The sequence below is a fragment of the Emys orbicularis genome, chromosome 2 (genome assembly GCF_028017835.1).
Source record: "Emys orbicularis isolate rEmyOrb1 chromosome 2, rEmyOrb1.hap1, whole genome shotgun sequence".
Taxonomy (NCBI): domain Eukaryota; kingdom Metazoa; phylum Chordata; order Testudines; family Emydidae; genus Emys; species Emys orbicularis.
This window is the reverse complement of record NC_088684.1, coordinates 285081672-285102264: the sequence shown is the minus strand read 5'-3', so window position 1 is coordinate 285102264 and position 20593 is coordinate 285081672. Positions and strand designations below refer to the sequence as shown.

Sequence of the window (20593 nt, the reverse complement as noted above, 5' to 3'; positions counted from 1 at the left end):
AAGTGGACAGGGTAATTTGGGTTCCACCAGTGGAATCTGGGTTGTGGGAGCTGCCAGTCTCTCTGGTGGAAGTCTGCTTGGAAGATGCGAGGCTCATGGCTGATCCGCACAGCTCTAAATGTGGGCAGGAGAGAATCAGGATGGATGACGGACATGTTAATCAGTGCATCTGCTTCCTACAGAGCTCCTAGGGAGTCGTGGATGGAACTTAAAGCTGTCAGAAATCTTTTGTGGCAGCAGGGTGAGGGGATGTATGGTACCCACCTGGGGATGACTGTCTCTCCGAAAGCAAAGCATCATAAATAATCAGGGGGCTCTGTTCAGCTAAAGAATGTCCAGCAGGGGACTTGATAACCAGCTACTAGCACCCGAAGGGTTTAAACACCAAGGAAGGGGTAGAGTTATTTAGTGTGGGTTTTGGACCCAATGCAAATCCGAAGCAGCTCCACTCAGGTCTGGTGGCGTTTCACCTAAGAAAACCATCGTGAAACTAAAATCAGGCCCTCACTATTCTTTACTATGCTGAATCTGTGCTCTTAGCCTAATACAGGGGGTGATAGTTCTACTGTACAAATCATCTCCAGCTTCCTTTTGCCAATTCTGGCCAGCTAAAGGAACAGTGCCCCCATAATTATGTATATCAGTAACTTTTGTAATTATCTCCCCCTCAAGGAATTGATGGAATGTTGTGATACACCAACTTTTTTTCTTTTACACCACTTGGAAGTGCTCCTAGGAGACTGTGACTCTGAGGCAAACATTAAAGGTTCTTCAGTTGCTAGGCCTCATAAGCTGCAGAACCTGGTGGGTCCCAATATGCACTTGGTGAATTGCCTCCAAATGCCATACTCTTCCCAGTTCCCTCAGACACACTGTCTCCCAGACCCTCTTCTCACCAACATCTTTCCAGCTGCCATAAAATCTTCCCTCCTTCAATTGACTTGATTTCTCGACTCATCCATCACAGCTGATACTACTAGAATTTATTCCCAGACAAAAAATGTTAAGCAGGAGGGTGCATAACAGTGATTTAAAGGTAATAAACAGTGTAAGAATGTTGAAATCATCCCCAAAACAAACTTTCTAAATAGAATGTTCAGAATTCAGGATAAACTTAAAGGAAATCTAAACATATTAAGATATGGAAATGCACAGTTAATGCACCCAAACAACCTAACTCTTTCCTATAGTGATGCCAGGCAATAACTATAAAAATCATTGATGCATTTTAATGCTTGTTGTTCCAGATTAGATTAAAGTGATTTTAAAAGACGTGTTAGATTTGTTTAATCTTTTTTCCCCCCTCCACGTATCACTACAGGGTCAAGGAAGGCTCTTTGTGTGCTGTACCTGGGCGTTCCATGTTTCAAGATTTATCTCTGCCAAGTTTTGCGTAGATAGATAATACATGAATTGAAAACATTTAAGACAAAAAGGGCTGACTGAGAGTGCTAAATTTTTTATGTAGTTTTAACTCATGTTAATGGATTTACTTGTAAATGCTCAGACAATTCATTCAATACTCAAAGAGTAAATGCTGTAATTTTGGGGGAAGATGCAGAGTATTCTTCATACAAATACAAAAAGTTTAAATTCTTGTTTGAAGAGCAAAACTGCACTCAACCTTAATTATATAGTCATGACCACAATTTATTATTAATTTACCATTACTACTATTAACATTTTAAAACATGTTGCAGTAAAATTGTGTGATTTTCATATACAGGCCTGTATTACAGAAAAGATCAGTTTTTATGCCACAAAAATATGTTTTTTATTTTTTGGAGGATCATGAAAACATACCCTTATGAGAGCGAAATATGTTCCATGAAAAATTATTTTATGAACAGTAATTTTGTTTTGTCTTAAGGTTGATGCATTAAGAACAAATTGTTTAGAAACTGACTAATCTTCAAGCGTCCTATTTAAATTTCAAAATTATATTGCCATGATTTTCTTTTCACTTCAATTATTTTCAGGTTCTCAACCTGTTCATTGCACTACTGCTGAACTCCTTCAGTGCTGACAACCTCCAAGCACCCGAAGATGATGCAGAGATGAACAACCTTCAGATTGCATTTGCTCGGATCCACAAAGGACTTCGCTTGCTGAAACACGCAACATGGGATTACTGTTGTGGAAAGCTCTGGCAATCAAAGAAAATCACCAAAAAGAAAATGAAATTGGCTGCTGAGAACACATGTGTGGAGATTGGGAAAGAAGGGAAGAATTGTAAAGAAAATCACAGTGACAATGTGACTGAGAAGAATGGAGAGAAATGCTCTGTTAGCATTCTTGAAGATTTTATCACCAACCCCAACATGTTTGTCTGCGTCCCTATTGCTGAAGCAGAATCTGATAGTGAGGACTATGAAGATGATAATAATTCAAGTAAATTCACAGAAATGGAATACAGTAAACAGGTAAGAAGCCTATTCAGGAGAAGATGTTTGAGACTACAGGCTCTTTAATGGAGCTGGCAAAGGCATAGCATGATCCAGCTGCAGGAAGATGAATTTAGAAAAATTCAAGAGAACTAAAGTGTAATTTTTCAAAAGTGAGGGTAATTACCCATTGGAAGAATTTACCAAGAAGTATGGTCAATTTTCCATCTCTTGGAGTCCCTGTGGGTCTTCCACTTCAGGTATAAGGGCATCCCGGCGACATCGATTAGAGATTTACAGTAGCAGTGTCAGCGCGGGTCGCAGGATGCCATTGGTGCCACGTCTAGCGTACACACAACCCGAGCCCTCCAGTTCCTTCTCAACTGTCCTCAGCTGAAGACAGAGCCCTGGGGCAGTGTTCATCACTCTTCCAAACCTTTCAGAAAAAAATAATATAATTAGTTAGTTAGTCATATAGAAAGTTATAGTTAATGTAGCGTTAGTTTTTATTAACCCCCCCTTTGCCAAAAAAGTTTACTTTTTATGTTTATCCTCCCCACACTGGGGGAGAGGGGGTTAACCATTAAGATGCCTGGCTCCCCAGGCTTTAAGCAATGCGGCTCCTGCCACGAAGCAATGCCCATTTCGGACTAACACTCTTTGTGTGTTCATGTTCTTGGGGAGGCGCACATCCCACAAAAATGCGCCCACTGTAGCAATCTGAAAGCGAGAGCCCAGCATGACCAGGATCTCAGACTCAAAATGATCTTGATGGAGAAATCTCTCCAAACTGAGCCAGACCAACGGACCTTCTCTCCGGGTACGCCCCCTACAGGGACAGGAGACATGCCTTCCTCTAAAAGACTAAGGAAAAGGGCGCAGAAGTCTCTGAAGAGAGCACCGCAGAAACAATGGTGGTCTCCTGCCAGGTTGCTGTTTAAGTGGGTCGCCAAAGCCAGGACATCCCATTGGAGGAAGTGCAGACAAACCAACACAAGCTTGTACAAATCTTACAAGCTGCATCTACTTCCAAAATCACCCTGCCCATCAATGATGCGTTTTTGGAACCAGCAGAGAGAGTCTGGCAAACACTGGCCTCAATTTGGCCGACATGCAAAAGGGCAGATAGAAAGTATTACATCCCTGCCAAAGGGATGAACTTCCTGTTCTCACACTTGCCTCCCAACTCCTTGGTGGTTGACACTGCTAATAAGCGGGGCAAACAACAACAGTTTAGATCGACCCCACAAGAGGCTTGACCTCTTTGGATGAAAAATTTATTCCTCAGTGACATTACGATTCTGGGTCGCCAACTGTTCGGCTTTGCTGGCCAAATACAATTATGATAATTATTGGAAACATAGGTTGTTCACAGCGGTGCTCCCCATGGAGAAACAATCACAATTTCAGGCCATTGTAAGTGAGGGTCAACTCATAGCTAAAACAGCCCTCCTAGCATCTTTGGATGTCGTGGACGCAGCAGCCAGAACCACGTCCATAGTCATTTGCCAGGCATCCTGGTTACAATCCTCTGGCATACCTAAAGAACTCCAAACCTATCATTCAACCAAGAGAAGCTATTTTCAAACAAGACTGATGAGGTCCTCCACTCAATGAAAGATTCTCGAGCCACTCTTCGCACTTTAGGGATCTACACTCCACCTGCTAAGAAAAGACGATACCAGCTTTATTGGAGGAACAGGGATTCCTCTTCCAACCGATGACAACAGCGTCAATACAAGAACCAATGATATCACCAAGGTTGCAGTGACAGAGAGCACCTCAAGCTCAACCATAGACTTCTCAGTCGGCTCCGCCCAGGCCACAATTTTGCAGTTTTGGTTGAGGGTCTAGATGACCTCCCTCACCAAGCAGCACTTTCACCTGATCCGTCCCCATGCTTTGGGCACTGCCTTCACCCATTCTACCACATCTGGGCATCAATAACCACAGACCAATTGGTGTTAGAGATTGTAAATCGGGGTATACCATCCCCTTTACCTCCCGACTACCTCCCCTCCCCATCTCTCTTCAGGGACCCTTCTCACGAGCACCTGTTATGACAAGAAGTCGATCATCTTCTACAACTAGGTGCTGTGGAACGAGTGCCTTTGCAATACAGGGGGAAAGGGTTCTACTCCCACTACTTCTTGACACAGAAGAAGAATGGGGGATGGAGACCTATCTTGGATCTCAGAAAACTCAACAAGGTCATACACACTCAAAAGTTCAAGATGGTGACACTGGGCACGATACTTCCAGTACTGCAAAAGGGGGACTGGTTTTCAGCCCTCGACCTCCAAGATGCTTATTTTAATATTACCATATACCCTTCTCACAGGAAATTCCTGTGTTTCACAGTAGAACACAAACACTTCCAAGAGTTTTCTCCAAAAACCTAGCAGTAGTAGTGGCACATCTATGCAAACCGGGAATAATGATTTTCGCTTACCAGGACAATTGCCTTTTCAAAGGCCCAATTTAACAAGAAGCACTGGACTCAGTCCAGATGATGATTGCACAATTCAGGGATCTAGGGCTACAGATAAGTGAATGAAAATCCACTCTAATCCCTGTCCAACAACTGGACTTCGTCGGGGCACATCTCGATGCCATAGAAGCCAAGGCATTTCTGCTCCTGAACAGATTCACAACTCTGACAAACCTTATCTCTGAGGTACAATTCAGCACCCAAATACCGGCTCATACTGTCCAGCAATTGCTAGGACACATGGCAGCCACAACATTTGTGGTACAACATGCAAGACTACATATGTGCTGCCTACAGGGCTGGTTGAGCTCAGTATACACACCCAGCAAGCACAGCCTACACAAGCGTCTGACAGTACCACCCCATATCTTGGACTCTACACTGGTGGACAACACCAGAAAATGTTTGCATGGGCATCCCATTCCAACAGGAACCCCCATTAATAGTAATCATGATTGATGCTTCGCTGCTAGGCTGGGGCACCCACATGCATCAGCATATGGTTCAAGGCAAATGGTCTCTTGCCGAGACTCATCATATCAATCTACTAGAGCTATGCACGGTCCACAATGCCTGCAGACATTAGTGCTGTGGAGGCCATCAACGTTACTGTAATTGATGGAATGTTGTGATAAACCAACTTTTTTTATAGAAGTCGGTTTTTTAGAAATCATTTTTATACAGTCGATTGTGTGTGTCCCCACACAAAATGCTCTAAGTGCATTAAGTCGGCGGACTGCGTCCACAGTATCGAGGCTAGCATCGACTTCCAGAGCGTTGCACTGTGGGTAGCTATCCCGCAGTCTCCGCCGCCCATTGGAATTCTGGGTTGAGATCCCAATGCCTGATGGGGCAAAAACAGTGTCGCAGGTGGTTCTGGGTACATGTCTTCAGGCTCCCCCTCCCTCCCTCCGTGAAAGCAACAGCAGACAATCATTTTGTGCCTTTTTTCCTGGGTTACCTGTGCAGACGCCATACCACGGCAAGCATGGAGCCCGCTCAGCTCACCGTCACCATACGTCTCCTGGGTGCTGGCAGACATGGGACTGCATTGCTACACAGCAGCAGCTCATTGCCTTTTGGCAGCAGACGGTGCATTACGACTGGTAGCTGTCGTCGTCATACTCCTGGGTGCTTGTAGAGGAGCGGACTCACCCGGCGGCGCCTCCTGCTGGTCTCTTCTGGGAATTAGCTCTTCCAGTGTCCTGGAGCGCCCTCTGCAGGCCAGTGATCCGCCTATCCTCTGGCCCCCGTGTCCCTCCCTGGACCCCAGTGCCCTTTTACCTGGGATGCTGCCCCCTAGCAGTAACCCCTCAGTCTTAGGGTCTCCCCTCCCCAGGGAACCCCCACCCACTATTCCCACCTCGCCTCAGTATAAGGCTACTGCCAGTCATCGTCTAGCCCCACACCCTGGGGCAGACTGCAGTATCAGCCTACTCACCACTGGCAAGGTTGGGTTTGGACCTGCTGCCTTGGCCTACCCCTGGGCTGCCCTCTGCAACCCCTAGTACCCCTTGGCCTTCTGCTAGGCCGCAGCCTGGGGCTTTCCAGGATGGGGCTTTCCAGGATGGAGCTCCGCAGCTCCTCAGCCTGTCCCCAACCTGCTCCACTCAGGTACCCTGTCTCTAGCTCCCTGCAGCCAGGCCCTTCTCTCTCTGAATGCAGAGAGAGACCTCTGAGCTCCTGGCTCCCAGCCTTTATATACAGGCCAGCTGTGGCCTGGTTGGGGCGTGGCCCGGCTGCAGCCGCTTCCCCAATCAGCCCAGCTTTTAGAGCTGTAGCCCTCTTTCAGGGCTGGTTTCAAGCCCTTCAGGGCAGGAGCGGGTGTCCATCCCGCTACAGTGCTCTTTTAGCCGACCTCGGTGAGGTCGGTCAGGGGCGCCTTGGCAAACATGGGAGTGACTCAGCCACGTCATTCCCTTTTTAAGTTTCATCTCCTGGAGACTCAGTCCTGCCGGCAGTCGTACTGCACCGTCTTCTGGCGAGCAGCCAGGAGATGACGATGGCTAGCAATCATAATGCAGCATCTTCTGCCGAGCACCCAGGAGATGACGATGGCTAGCAGTCGTACTGCACCGTCTGCTGCCAGCCTAAGATGTAAAAGATAGATGGAGTGGATCAAAACATGAAATAGACCCGATTTGTTTTGTATTCATTTTCTCCCCCCTTCCTCCCTCCCTCCTTCCCTCTGTGAAATCAACGGCCTGCTAAACCCAGGGTTTTGAGTTCAATCCTTGAGGGGGCCATTCTGTGTGACAGTTGTTTGTGTTTCTCCTTGATGCAAAACCACCCTCTTCGTTGATTTTAATTCCCTGTAAGCCGTGTCATCAGTTGCCCCTCCCTCCGTCAGAGCAACGGCAGACAATCGTTTCGCGCCTTTTTTCAGCGCAGACGCTATAGCACTGGGATCATGGAGCCCGCGCAGATCACCGCGGCAATTATGAGCACTGTAACACCACGCGCATTATCCTGCAGTATATGCAGAACCAGAACCTGCAAAAGCAAAACCAGGCGAGGAGGCGACGGTAGCGCGGTGACGAGAGTGATGAGGACATGGACATAGACTTCTCACAAAGTATGGGCCCCAGCAATGTGCACATCATGGTGTTAATGGGGCAAGTTCATGCCATGGAACGCCGATTCTGGGCCCGGGAAACAAGCACAGACTGGTGGGACCACATAGTGTTGCAGGTCTGGGACGATTCCCAATGGCTGCGAAACTTTCACATGCGTAAGGGCACTTTCATGGAACTTTGTGACTTGCTTTCCCCTGCCCTGAAGCGCCAGAATACCAAGATGAGAGCAGCCCTCACAGTTGAGAAGTGAGTGGCGATAGCCCTGTGGAAGCTTGCAACGCCAGACAGCTACCGGTCAGTCGGGCATCAATTTGGAGTGGGCAAATCTACTGTGGGGACTGCTGTGATCCAAGTAGCCAACGCAATCAAAGAGCTGCTGATATCAAGGGTAGTGACTCTGGGAAATGTGCAGGCCATAGTGGATGGCTTTGCTGCAATGGGATTCCCTAACTGTGGTGGGGCGATAGACGGAACCCATATCCCTATCTTGGCACCGGAGCACCAAGCCAGCGAGTACATAAACCGAAAGGGGTACTTTTCAATGGTGCTGCAAGCACTGGTGGATCACAAGGGATGTTTCACCAACAACAACGTGGGATGGCCGGGAAAGGTACATGACGCTCGCATCTTCAAGAACTCTGGTCTGTTTCAAAAGCTGCAGGAAGGGACTTTCTTTCCAGACCAGAAAATAACCGTTGGGAATGTTGAAATGCCTATAGTTATCCTTGGGGACCCAGCCTGCCCCTTAATGCCATGGTTCATGAAGCCATACTCAGGCAGCCTGGATAGTAGTCAGGAGCTGTTCAACTATAGGCTGAGCAAGTGCAGAATGGTGGTAGAATGTGCATTTGGATGTTTAAAAGTGGGGTGGCGCAGTTTACTGACTCGGATAGACCTCAGCGAAACCATTGTTATTACTGCTTGCTGTGCGCTCCACAATATCTGTGAGAGTAAGGGGGAGACGTTTATGGCGGGGTGGGAGGTTGAGGCAAATCGCCTGGCTGCTGATTACACGCAGCCAGACACCAGGGCGGTTAGAAGAGTACAGGAGAGCGCGGTGTGCATTAGAGAAGCTTTGAAAACCAGTTTCATGACTGGCCAGGCTACGGTGTGAAAGTTATGTTTTGTTTCTCCTTGATGAACCCCGCCCCCCCTTGGTTCACTCTACTTCCCTGTAAGCTAACCACCCTCCCCTCCCCCCTTCGATCACCGCTTGCAGAGGCAATAAAGTCATTGTTGCTTCACATTCATGCATTCTTTATTAATTCATCACACAAATAGGGGGATAACTGCCAAGGTAGCCTGGGAGGGGTGAGAGAGGAGGGAAGCACCAGGTGGGGTGGGGGAGGAGGGAAGGACAAGGCCACACTGCACTTTAAAACTTAAAAACTTTAAAACTTATTGAATGCCAACCTTCTGTTGCTTGGGCAATCCTCTGGGGTGGAGTGGCTGGGTGGCCAGAGGCCCTCCCACCGCGTTCTTGGGCGTCTGGGTGAGGAGGCTATGGAACTTGGGGAGGAGGGCTGTTGGTTACACAGGGGCTGTAGCGGCAGTCTGTGCTCCTGCTGCCTTTCCTGCAGCTCAGCCATACGCTGGAGCATATGAATTTGATCCTCCAGCAGCCTGAGCATTGACTCCTGCCTTCTGTCAGCAAGCTGACACCACCTATCATCTTCAGCCCGCCACTTACTCTCTTCAGCCCGCCACCTCTCCTCGCGTTCATATTGTGCTTTCCTGCATTCTGACATTGTCTGCCTCCACGCATTCTGCTGTGCTCTGTCAGTGTGGGAGGACAGCATGAGCTCAGAGAACATTTCATCCCGAGTGCGTTTTTTTCGCCTTCTAATCTTCGCTAGCCCCTGGGAAGGAGAAACATATGCAGCTGGTGGAGGGGAAAAAAGGGAGAGGGGTAGTTAAAAAGAACAATGGGTTTATAGTTTATAGAACAATGGGTACACTCTTTCACGGTAAACCTTGCTGTTAACATTACATAGCACATGTGTTTTCGTTACAAGGTCGCATTTTGCCTCTTACTGAGGGAGGGCCTGCCAGTTTGGTGTGAGAGATCACTCACGCAGGGCCGCGCAACAGAACTCGGCTTGCAGGCAGCCATGGTAAGCCACAGTCTTTTGGGTTCTTTAACCTTCATAACATGTGGGAATGGTTTCAAACAGCAGCGCCCTCATTTCCCATACCAAGCGGCCGTTGGGTTGGCCATTTAAAATGGGTTGGCAATTTAAAAGGAGGGGCTGCGGTTTCCGGGTTAACGTGCAGCACAAACCCAACTAACCCCACACACACACCCAATTCTCTGGGATGATGGCTTCACCCCTCCCCCCACCGCGTGGCTAACAGCGGGGAACATTTCTGTTCAGCCACAGGCAAACAGCCCAGCAGGAACGGGCACCTCTGAATGTCGGCTTAATAAAACCACCCTATTTCAACATGAATGATATCACTCTCCTGAGGATAACACAGAGAGATAAAGAACGGATGTTGTTTGAATTCCAGCAAACACCGGGACCATACGCTGCAATGCTTTGTTCTGCAATGATTCCGACTACATGCTACTGGCCTGGCGTGGTAAATTGTCCTACCATGGAGGACGGAATAAGGCTGCCCTCCCCAGAAACCTTTTGCAAAGGCTTTGGGAGTACATCCAGAAGAGCTTTCTGGAGATGTCCCTGGAGGATTTCCGCTCCATCCCCAGACACGTTAACAGACTTTTCCAGTAGCTGTACTGGCCGCGAATGCCAGGGCAAATTAATCATTAAACATGCTTGCTTTTAAACCATGTCTAATATTTACAAAGGTACACTCACCAGAGGTCCCTTCTCCACCTTCAGGGTCCGGGAGCCCGCCTTGGGTGGGTTCGGGGGTTACTGGCTCCAGGTCCAGGGTGAGAAACAGATCCTGGCTGTTGGGGAAACTGGTTTCTCCGCTTCCTTGCTGTGAGCTATCTTCAACCTCCTCATCATCATCTTCCTCGTCCCCAAAACCCACTTCCGTGTTGCGTCCTACTCCATTGACGGAGTCAAAGCACAGGGTTGGGGTACTGGTGGCTGAACCCCCTAGAATGGCATTCAGCTCATCATAGAAGCGGCATGTTTGGGGCTGTGACCCGGAGCGGCCATTTGCCTCTCTGTTTTTTTGGTAGGCTTGCCTGAGCTCCTTAATTTTCACGCAGCACTGCTGCAAGTCCCTGTTATAGCCTCTGTCCTTCATGCCCTTGGAGATTTTTTCAAATGTTTTGGCATTTTGTTTACTGGAACCGAGTTCAGCTAGCACGGATTCGTCTCCCCATACAGCGATCAGATCCCATACCTCCCGTTCGGTCCATGCTGGAGCTCTTTTGCGATTCTGGGACTCCATGGTCACCTCTGCTGATGAGCTCTGCATGGTCATCTCTACTGATCAGCTCGCCACACTGGCCAAACAGGAAATGAAATTCAAAAGTTCGCGGGACTTTTCCTGTCTACCTAGCCAGTGCATCTGAGTTGAGAGCACTGTCCAGAGCGGTCACAATGGAGCACTGTCGAATTGCGCCAACACTACCCCAAATTCGAGCCGGCAAGGCCGATTTCAGCGCTAATCCCCTCGTCGGGGGTGGAGTAAAGAAATCGATTTTAAGAGCCCTTTAAGTTGAAAAAAAGGGCTTCGTCGTGTGGACGGGTGCAGGGTTAAATCGAGGTAACGCTGCTAAATTCGACCTAAACTCATAGTGTAGGCCAGGCCTAAGACTCTAAAATGTTCCCCTTCTGGTCCTGAAGGCTGCTACATATTTATACTGAGTTCCTCACTAAGTCCAGATGCAAAGATTCCCATTGACATCAGTATGCTTTGGATCAGGCCTGGCTAAACTGTGGGTTCCATAATTTATTTTAGGTCACCGATGAAAACTTTCCCCCCCTTTGTTTCTTTCTGTAAAAATAGAGATACTGAAAATGAGCAGTTTAAGGTGCTTTGTGTTCCATTTGGAGAGTTCTACTTTAAAATTATGTGTGCCATCCTTCTGCCACCAAAAAGAGAAAATAAAATAAACACATCTAAAATTATCTTCAGCAGGAAAACCACCTGAGACAGAGGGAAGAACAATGTAAAAGACCGGGAGCTTGGTGTAAAGGATCTGAGATTTCCTCTGAAGACTTAAGTGAGTTTAACATAGATAAACAATGGAAGGCTGGATCATCATCTCTACTACAAAAAGAGGTAACACTGTGTTCATATCTAACATGGAATCACCAACATTAGTTGATTTCTTTTATATCTGTTTCATTTTTTCAGAATCTTATAAAGATCATTAATCAAGAAATAAATTTGTACTTTAAATTTTGTATTTATTACCCTATTTTGTGTTAATGCACAAGAACTCTCTAATTTACTAGTCATAGAATCATAGAAGATTAGAGTTGGACGAGACCTCAGGAGGTCATCTAGTCCAACCCCCTGCTCAAAGCAGGACCAACCCCAACTAAATCATCCCAGCCAGGGCTTTGTCAAGCCAGGCCTTAAAAACCTCTAAGGATGGAGATTCCACCACCTCCCTAGTGCTTCACCACCCTCCTAGTGAAATAGATTTTCCTACTATCCAACCTAGACCTCCCCCACTGCAACTTGAGACCATTGCTTCTTGTTCTGTCATCTGCCATCACTAAGAAGAAGCCTAGCTCCATCCTCTTTGGAACCCCTCCCCCCACTTCAGATAGTTGAAAGCTGCTATCAAATCCCCCCTCACTCTTCTTTTCTGCAGACTAAATAAGCCCAGGTCCTTCAGCCTCTCCTTATAAGTCATGTGCCCCAGCCTCCTAATCCTTTTCGTTGCCCTCTGCTGGACTCTCTCCAATTTGTCCACATCCTTTCTGTAGTGGGGGGCCCAAAACTGGATGCAGTACTCCAGATTTGGCCTCACCAGTGCCAAATAGAGAAGAATAATCACTTCCCTTGATCTGCTGGCAATACTCCTACTAATGCAGCCCAATATACTGTTAGCCTTCTTGGCAACAAGGGCACACTGTTGATCATATCCAGCTTCTTGTCCACTGTAATCCTCAAGTCCTTTTCTGCAGAACTGCCGGTTAGCCAGTTGGTCCCCAGCCTGTAGCTGTGCATATGATTCTACCATCCTAAGTGCAGGACTCTGCACTTGTCCTTGTTGAACCTCATCAGATTTTTTTTGGCACTGTCTTCCAATTTGTCTAGGTCACTCTGGACCCTATCCATATCCTCCAGCATATCAACCTCTCCCTCCAGCTTAGTGTCATCCTCAAACTTGCTGAGGGCGCAATCCATTGTATCATCCAGATCATTAATGAAGATGTTGAACAAAATCGGCCCCAGAACCAACCCATGGGGCACTCCGCTTGATACCTGCTACCAACTACACCAAGCCATTGATCACTACCCATTGAGCCCGAAGATCTAGCCAGCTTTCTATCCACTTTATAGTCCATTAACCCAATCCATACTTCTTTAACTTGCTGGCAAGAATACTGTGGGAGACCATATCAAAAGCTTTGCTAAAGTCAAGGTATGTCATGTCCACTGCTTTCCCCATATCCACAGAGCCAGTTATCTCATCATAGAAGGCAATCAGGTTTGTCAGGCATGACTTGCCCTTGGTGAATCCATGTTGACTGTTCCTGATCACCTTCCTCTCCTCCAAGTGCTTCAAAATTGATTTCTTGAGGACCTGTTCCATGATTTTTCCGGGGACTGAGGTGAGGCTGACCGGTCTGTAGTTCCCTGGATTCTCCTTCTTCCCTTTTTTAAAGATGGGCACTATATTTGCCTTTTTCCAATCGTCCGGGACCTCCCCCAATCACCACGAGTTTTCAGAGATAATGGCCAGTGGCTCTGCAATCACATCAGCCAACTCCTCTGCACTCTCGGATGCATTGTATCTGGCCCCATGCACTTGTGCCTGTCCAGCTTTTCTAAATAGTCCTTAACCTGTTCTTTCACCATTGAGGGCTGCTCACCTCCTCCCCATACCATGCTGCCCAGTGCAGCAGTCTGGGAGCTGATGTTGTCCGTGAAAACCAAGGCAAAAAAAGCATTGAGTACTTCAGCTTTTTCCATATCATCTGTCACTAGGTTGCCTCCCTCATTCAGTGAAGGTCCCACACTTTCCCTGACCACCTTCTTGTTGCTAACATACCTGTAGAAACCCTTTTTGTTACCCTTCGCATCCCTTGCTAGCTGCAATTCCGGTTGTGTTATGAGAGTCCCCAGATATCTTAGCCACATAGGTGTTCACAATTGCATCATAACATCACTAATAAATTTAGCTGCATTCGTTGTATTTAGCTTGAAGTATTCTGTCTCACTGGTGAAGGATAGAGTAAGTGGATTTCAGTGAATGGAAATGGCACAATGCTGTATTTCTAAATATTGATATAAAACATTAATAGGAAGAGAAATAGTCCTGAGTTACTGAAACAATGTGAAATCATTTTATTCAAAAAGATCACTATAAAATTAACATTGCCTACTGTATTTTTCTTGAAATCTGAATTATTGAAATAAAAAGGTGTTAAAAGATTATCCCAGAAAATTCTGGTGTGTCCAGTGTGTTCTTTCTATTTGAATTGGAAGAACTTCAAGTGAATGCTGTATATGTAATCATGAGTATTCTGCTTTGAAAATTGCTCCGTCGGTCAGAGAAAGGAAACATACCATGTGTCCTGTGAGCCCAATCAAAACAGCTCAAATTTCAAACACAGAATATTTTAAATGAATTGCTCACAAATAAACTAAAGTCCAATGATTATTCACAGAAATATTTTGGAGAGTAATTTTGAACAATGAATATATACAGTTTGGAAACAGTAAAAATAATTGAATAAATTATTAGTTATGAGTTATTCACACATCTCTAGTGGTGTGATATCCTAAATATACTGAATTAGGATGGAAGTCTATACCAGTCGTGATGGGGCAAGGCCAGATGGCTACAGTAAAGTAGTGAGGAACAGGTATGTTAGCACCAGGCTAAACAAATCCCTGGTACCATGGTAACCAAATGGCAGTTGCTCCAGGTTAATCAAGACACCTGGGGCCAATTAAGATCCTTCTAGAAGGCAGTGGAGATAACTAGATTGATTGGGACACCCGAAGCCAATCAAGGACTGTCTGGAACTAGTTAAAAGCCTCCCAGTTAGTCAGTGTGGTGTGGGTGTCAGGAGCTATAGGAGGGAGCTTGCTGTTGGAGGAATGAAGTAGTATGAATCCATATCAGGTGCAAGGAAGGAGACCCTGAAGTAATTGTGAAGAAGATATTGAGTGGGGGCTGCTGTGGGGAAGTAGCCCAGGGAATTGTACATGTCCTATTTCCAAAAAGTCAGCTTCCATAGCTGCTAATTTTAGGGTCTCTGGGCTGGAGCCTGGAGTAGAGGGCGGGCCTGGGCTCCCCCCTCCCCTCCCTGATTAATCACTGATACTGGAAGACAACAGAGACTGTGCCAGGGAGGGTTGTTTCTCCTCACCTCCCTTGCTGGCTTATGATGAAAATGGCTCAGTAGACTGTGACCCTTGTCTCTAGAGAGAGAAGGGCTATGTGGAGGGTCACAGTGAGCCTCTGAGGTTAGCAAAATCTGTCAGGAAACGCAGGACCACCGAGCCAAGGACAGAACTTTGTCACACAGTAAAGAATACATGATGTGATTACATATTCTATTTCATGTAAACTGCCATGGGCATTTCATAGTTTCATTCTGAACAGAAAGTTTTAGAGCTCTACAAAGTAGTCCTTTGATGAAATTATATTTTCATGTTTTGCCTTCTCTATTTTTTTCATGAGTTGTCCTCTGTTTTAATTGTTTTCAGCCCTAGCTAGTAGAGTGTTTTAAAGCCTATCCATGTTTGAAAACCACATGTACTTAAATGCAGAAAAATTGGAATCATTCCCATTTGTGAGCTCTACTACAGTGATTAATCTGGTTCCTTTAAATATAACTTTGACTTCTGTTTGAATTGATGTGGAGATATTTCAGGGATCACATACACTGTAAAGCAGGAGGCCATTCCAGGACTGCCATGTTATTAGTAAGTACTGTACCCAACTAAGTTTTAGTTTTTTGAATATTTCCCTTAATTATAACTGTTCACCAATGTACTTATTCAGTTTATTTTAAAGCACAATGACTGCATTAAGGGAAAATTGATGCATTGTCTTTTCTTGTGTAGCAGCTTGATGACATCAGCTGTTCTGAAGGCAGCACAGTGGATCTGACAAATCCTGAGGAGCTTCTGAAACAGATCCCTGAGCTGGCTGAATACTTAAAGAAACCTGATAACTGTTTTCCAGAAGGTAAGGCTCTGCTGATTTCAGTATGACTAGGAAGTAAGAAGAACAGCCCACAGTAACCTGTTCTCCTAGCTAATGCTGAGACACTCATGCACTCAACACCAAGGCACTCTGTCTATTTGCAGAGTATTTAATGCTAAAAATACTTTAATAATACATAATTACGTTGTACTTGTGTAGCACTTTTCATCCATAGATCTTAGTAATAGTGAAAACATACGAGAAATAGGCAGAGAGAACTTGTTAGTGTTTGGCTGAATTTCTCTAGGATGGTAAGCCTGGAGGCCCACTTTAAATTGCTGTATAGCTTTTTAGCTTTACAAGTTTATTTCATGCCAATATTTGTGCTCAATGCGTTTTTAAATTTTCAAAGCTGGCTCCTTGTAGTGAAAACTATCCATAACAAGATTATTGTGGTTGTCGCTAGAGGAAAAGTTAAATTTATTAACATTTCCTTCAAACCCTTATATCAATTATTACTCTGAACAAAGGATAGTCTCCCCCTGTCTGTAGTAGATGTAATGGTATACCACATGTCAACAAGGTCAGTTCACAGTTGGATTAATTTCCTTCTGGGTTACAATTCCATATAACTATAAAGGAATAGAGTTCCTGGATAATTAACTCTTTGATTTTAGAAAGCCTGACAGTATTCAGATCCCTTTCCCACAGCGTTCTCGCTCCTTGTCACTTGCATTAGCTGACATGCTGTTTCTTCCTACTGGGTGGGGAGCACTATCATAGGGTGTCTAGACATCCAGATAGGGAGAATCAGAGGAGACAACCAGCTATAGCACAAGACCATTCCCATCTATCTCCTCAGCAAAAGGAGTTTATTGAAGAGCAAGAGATGGGACCAGATGAGGAAACACCACCACCAGCAAATATATCTTACTCTTTGTCTGATGAGACAAGAATGCCTTGTCCTCTTGCCTTTTGAGATGACTTCAGACATTTCAAGAGAGTAGCTGAGATTTTACAAATTTCATTGGAGGTTCAGGAAACCCACCATCAACTGGTATTTATACTCCACACCATTCCCTAAGGCAAAGTAATTCCACCAATAAGTGAAGCCTTTCTTGAACCACCTAAAACATCCCCCAGCGACTGCACCTCCAATCTGCAAGAGTGCAGACAAAAAATGTTGTCTGTGAAAGAGACAGAATACCTATTTGCACACCCAACGCTGAATTTGTTGGTGATGGATGCTCTGAATGAGCTAAATAAGCAACACCACTCCAAGACTATCTCATGCTAAGGACCAGAAATGTTTGAATTTATTAGGCTGAAAGAGTTATTTTTTTGGCTTCTCTGCAATTTAGAGTGGCAAATTATCAAGCTCTCATTGCTAAATACAATTATCTCAATAATAATAATTCACATCTTTTATTGAATATTTTAGTAACAAAAAGGAGAGTTTTAGGCAATTATTGTGGAGGGTCAGCTTATTTCCAAAGCATCACTGCAAGCTTAATTGGATGTGGCAGTTAGTGTCCTGTTGTATGGCAACAGCACTAGTGATAAACTGGGCATTGCGGCTGCAATCCTAAAAGAGGTCCAGAATACTGTGTAGAATATCTCATTTGATGGAACAAAACTGCTTAGTGATACCATGGACAAACCTCTCCACTTGCAGGAGTCAGGAAAGGATTTCTCCTTATTATGTTAGTTGATCTCCTCCCTCTGAAGCATCAGGAATGGCCATGGCTGAAGATGGGACATTGGAAAGGGAGCGCCAAGACTCTGAGGTTGCACTGAGCACTCTCTCTCTCCGGTGCGTGCCTGGTGGGTTCTTGCTGACATGCCCAGGGTCTAATTGATTGCCATACATGGAGTCAGAAAGGAATTTTCCTCCAGGTCAGATTGGCAGTGACCGTGGGGTTTTTTGACCTTCCTCTGCAATGGGGTGTAATGGTAATTTGCCAGCATTAATTGGGTATATCTCAGTTAATCATTTCCCTGCCACTGCAGGGGCCTTAGGCATTGGTGCACCTTGGTGCCTCCTATTTTCTGCCTGTGGCACATAATAGTTTAGTCTCCTTTGGGCAGTAATACTTTGGTCTAATTTCTGTTGTTAGATTGTGGGCACTGGGTGGCGTTGATGGCCTGTGATATACGGGAACTCAGACTAGGTAACTTGATGGGTCCCTTTGGCCTCAAACCATGACTGTGACACTCTTTTTTGAGGGCAATGCTTCCTTCACTCAGAATTTATACTCCTGCTAACAAAAGAAAATACAGCAGGTCACAGACATACCAAATCTCATCCAGTTCAATTTCCAACCTATCACAGGGCATCGTAGCCACCTAGAAAGAGATCTAAGTTCCAGAAGAATAGACCTTCCACCTCTGCAACTGCAACAACACAGTCTTCCACATCTGGCAAGCACTCATTTTGTATGCAGTGTTGTTGTAGCTGTGTCAGTCCCAGGATAATAGAGAGACAAGATGGGTGAGGTAATATCTTTTATTGTACTAACTTCTGCTAGTGAGAGAGATGAGCTTTCAAGCTACATAGAGCTCTTCCTCAGGCAGTTGGTGACCCGAGGAAGAGCTCTGTGTAGCTTGAAAATTTGACTCTCACCAGCAGAAATTGGTCCAATAAAAGATATTACCTCACCTAACATTGGTTGAGAGCTGTGAACCACTTCACTGTTTGGATTTACAGCTGCATTACCCTTCTACTTCACTCTTCCCACCATTTGGAGGCCATCTTTCCCTTTACAAAGACTCATGGGAAAGTTTATATCAGACAAATGGGCATTAGAAGTGATAATCCATTCCTCCACCCCACCCACTTTCCTTGTCCCTTTTCAGGGACCCCCCTCACAAGAAGCTTTTTAAGAAAGGAGGTAGAATCTCTTCTACAACTAGAAGATCTAGAACCAGTTCTATTCCCCTATGTGGGAAGGGTTTTTTACTCAAAATGCTTCTTAGTGTCCAAGAAGGTAGGGTGGAGACCTATTTTGGACTTCAGAATACTGAACACCTTCATCAAGACACAGAGATTCAGGATGGTTACCTACGCAGCAACAATAACAGTAGATCCAAGGGACTGGTTTGCAGACCTTGACCTCCAGAATGAATATTTTCTTATAGCAAAGTGATTGACCATGATCACTTTCAGCATTGTGTACTTCCATTTGGCTTTTTGATTGTCCCCAAGGTTTTCATGGAAGTTCTATCAGTAGTAGCAGCCTACCTAAGATATTTAGGAGTTCAAGTCTCCCTTTACCTAGATGACTGGCTCCTCAAGGTTGATCTTATGACAAAGTACAGTCAGCAATAAACAAGGCAATAACCTTATTCAAGACTCTAGGGTTAAAACTCAACAATGGAAAGTCAACTTTGATACCCATTCAGCTCATTGAGTTTATAAGAACCAACTTGGACTCCAAAACTGCCAGAGGTTACTTATCAGGGGACAGGTTTGATACAAAGTCAAGCCTCATTTTCCAACTGCACTTGAGTCCACACAAAACAGCAAGTACATGTTGAGTTGTTATGGCTACATGTACATTTGTAACACTTCATGCCAGATTGCATCTTCAATGCCTTAAAACATTGTTAAAGAGTGCTTATATACCCAAAAACACAGTCTAAACAGGTCACTGTGAGTTTCTTAGAGGGTTCTTGACTTGCTCAGTTGGTGGAAGGATCCAAAAAAGGTGTGCATTGGCGTACCTTTTATTCTTTCCCACTCACCTTACCCATGCAGACTATAGTGACAAATGCCTTTGTAATATTCTGGGGTGCTCATCTTCTGGACCATGTGATCAGAATCATGACAGATGACAAGGCGACCATAGTTTACATAAATCATCAATGAGGAATGAGATCTTTCTCCCTATGTACAGAAGCAGGGAAGCTAGAGAATTGGTGCATAAGCCATCAGATTACCATTTTGTCTGTATACTTATTGGGTCTGCAGAACACTACAGCAGACAAAGTAGACATTTCCTGTGGGATCACGAATAGGAGCTGAACCATTCAGTGTTTTACAGAATATTTGCTAGCTGGGTACTGTTTTAGGGGAAGTCTAGGTCACAGTTTTGTAGAGGATGAATTCCTCATAACATGGTGTGGGAGTTTGGCTTATACCTATTCTCCCATTCGGTGTTGCTTTTGAAGGTACTGAAAAAGATAAAGAAAGAAAAGGTGAGAGTCATTCTTATAGCACCAGCATGTCCAAGACAAACATAGTTCCCAGACCTTATTAATGTCTTAACTGTCACTTCATTTGCCATTGATGCCCAAATTGCTGACTCAGGACTCTCCATTCCAGTCTTAGAATCATAGATTAGGGTTGGAAGAGACCTCAGGAGGTCATCTAGTCCAACCCCCTGCTCAAAGCAGGATTAATCCCCAACCAAATCCCCAAATGGCCCCCTCAAGGATTGAACTCATAACCCTGGAATTAGCAGGCCAATGCTCAAACCACTGAGCTATCCCTCCCCCCTCCCTGTCTGATCCCTCTCAAAATATGTTTGCTAAGCATAGAGATGAACTGTACTGCAGAATTGCAAAACATTGGTGAACAGCAGAAAACCATCCACAAAGAAATCTTACCTTGAGAAATGGAAGAGGTTTCAGTCTTGGTGTATATGTGGCGGCTTTTCTCCTTCCAATTCTGAATTACCACATTTATTATATTACCTTTGGAGCTTAAAGATCTTTTAAATCCAGTGATCACCTAGTCTGATTTCCTATGTAACACAGGCAGTAGAACATCCCCAAAATAATTCCTTGAGCACATCTTTTAGAAAAAAACAATTTTGATTTAAAAATTGTCAATGATCGAGAATCCACCATGATCCTTGATAAATTGTTTCAATGG

General features: G+C 45.1%; 1 protein-coding gene across 1 annotated transcript in view; it reads left to right on the top strand.

The window, feature by feature from the left end:
* The window catches only part of LOC135873865 (sodium channel protein type 5 subunit alpha-like), a 104772-nt gene that overhangs the window by 44446 nt on the left and 39733 nt on the right, over nt 1–20593 (top strand). The window contains 2 exon segments of the mRNA XM_065398475.1: nt 1980–2423; nt 15639–15759. Of these exon segments, the coding sequence (XP_065254547.1) occupies nt 1980–2423; nt 15639–15759 (565 nt within the window).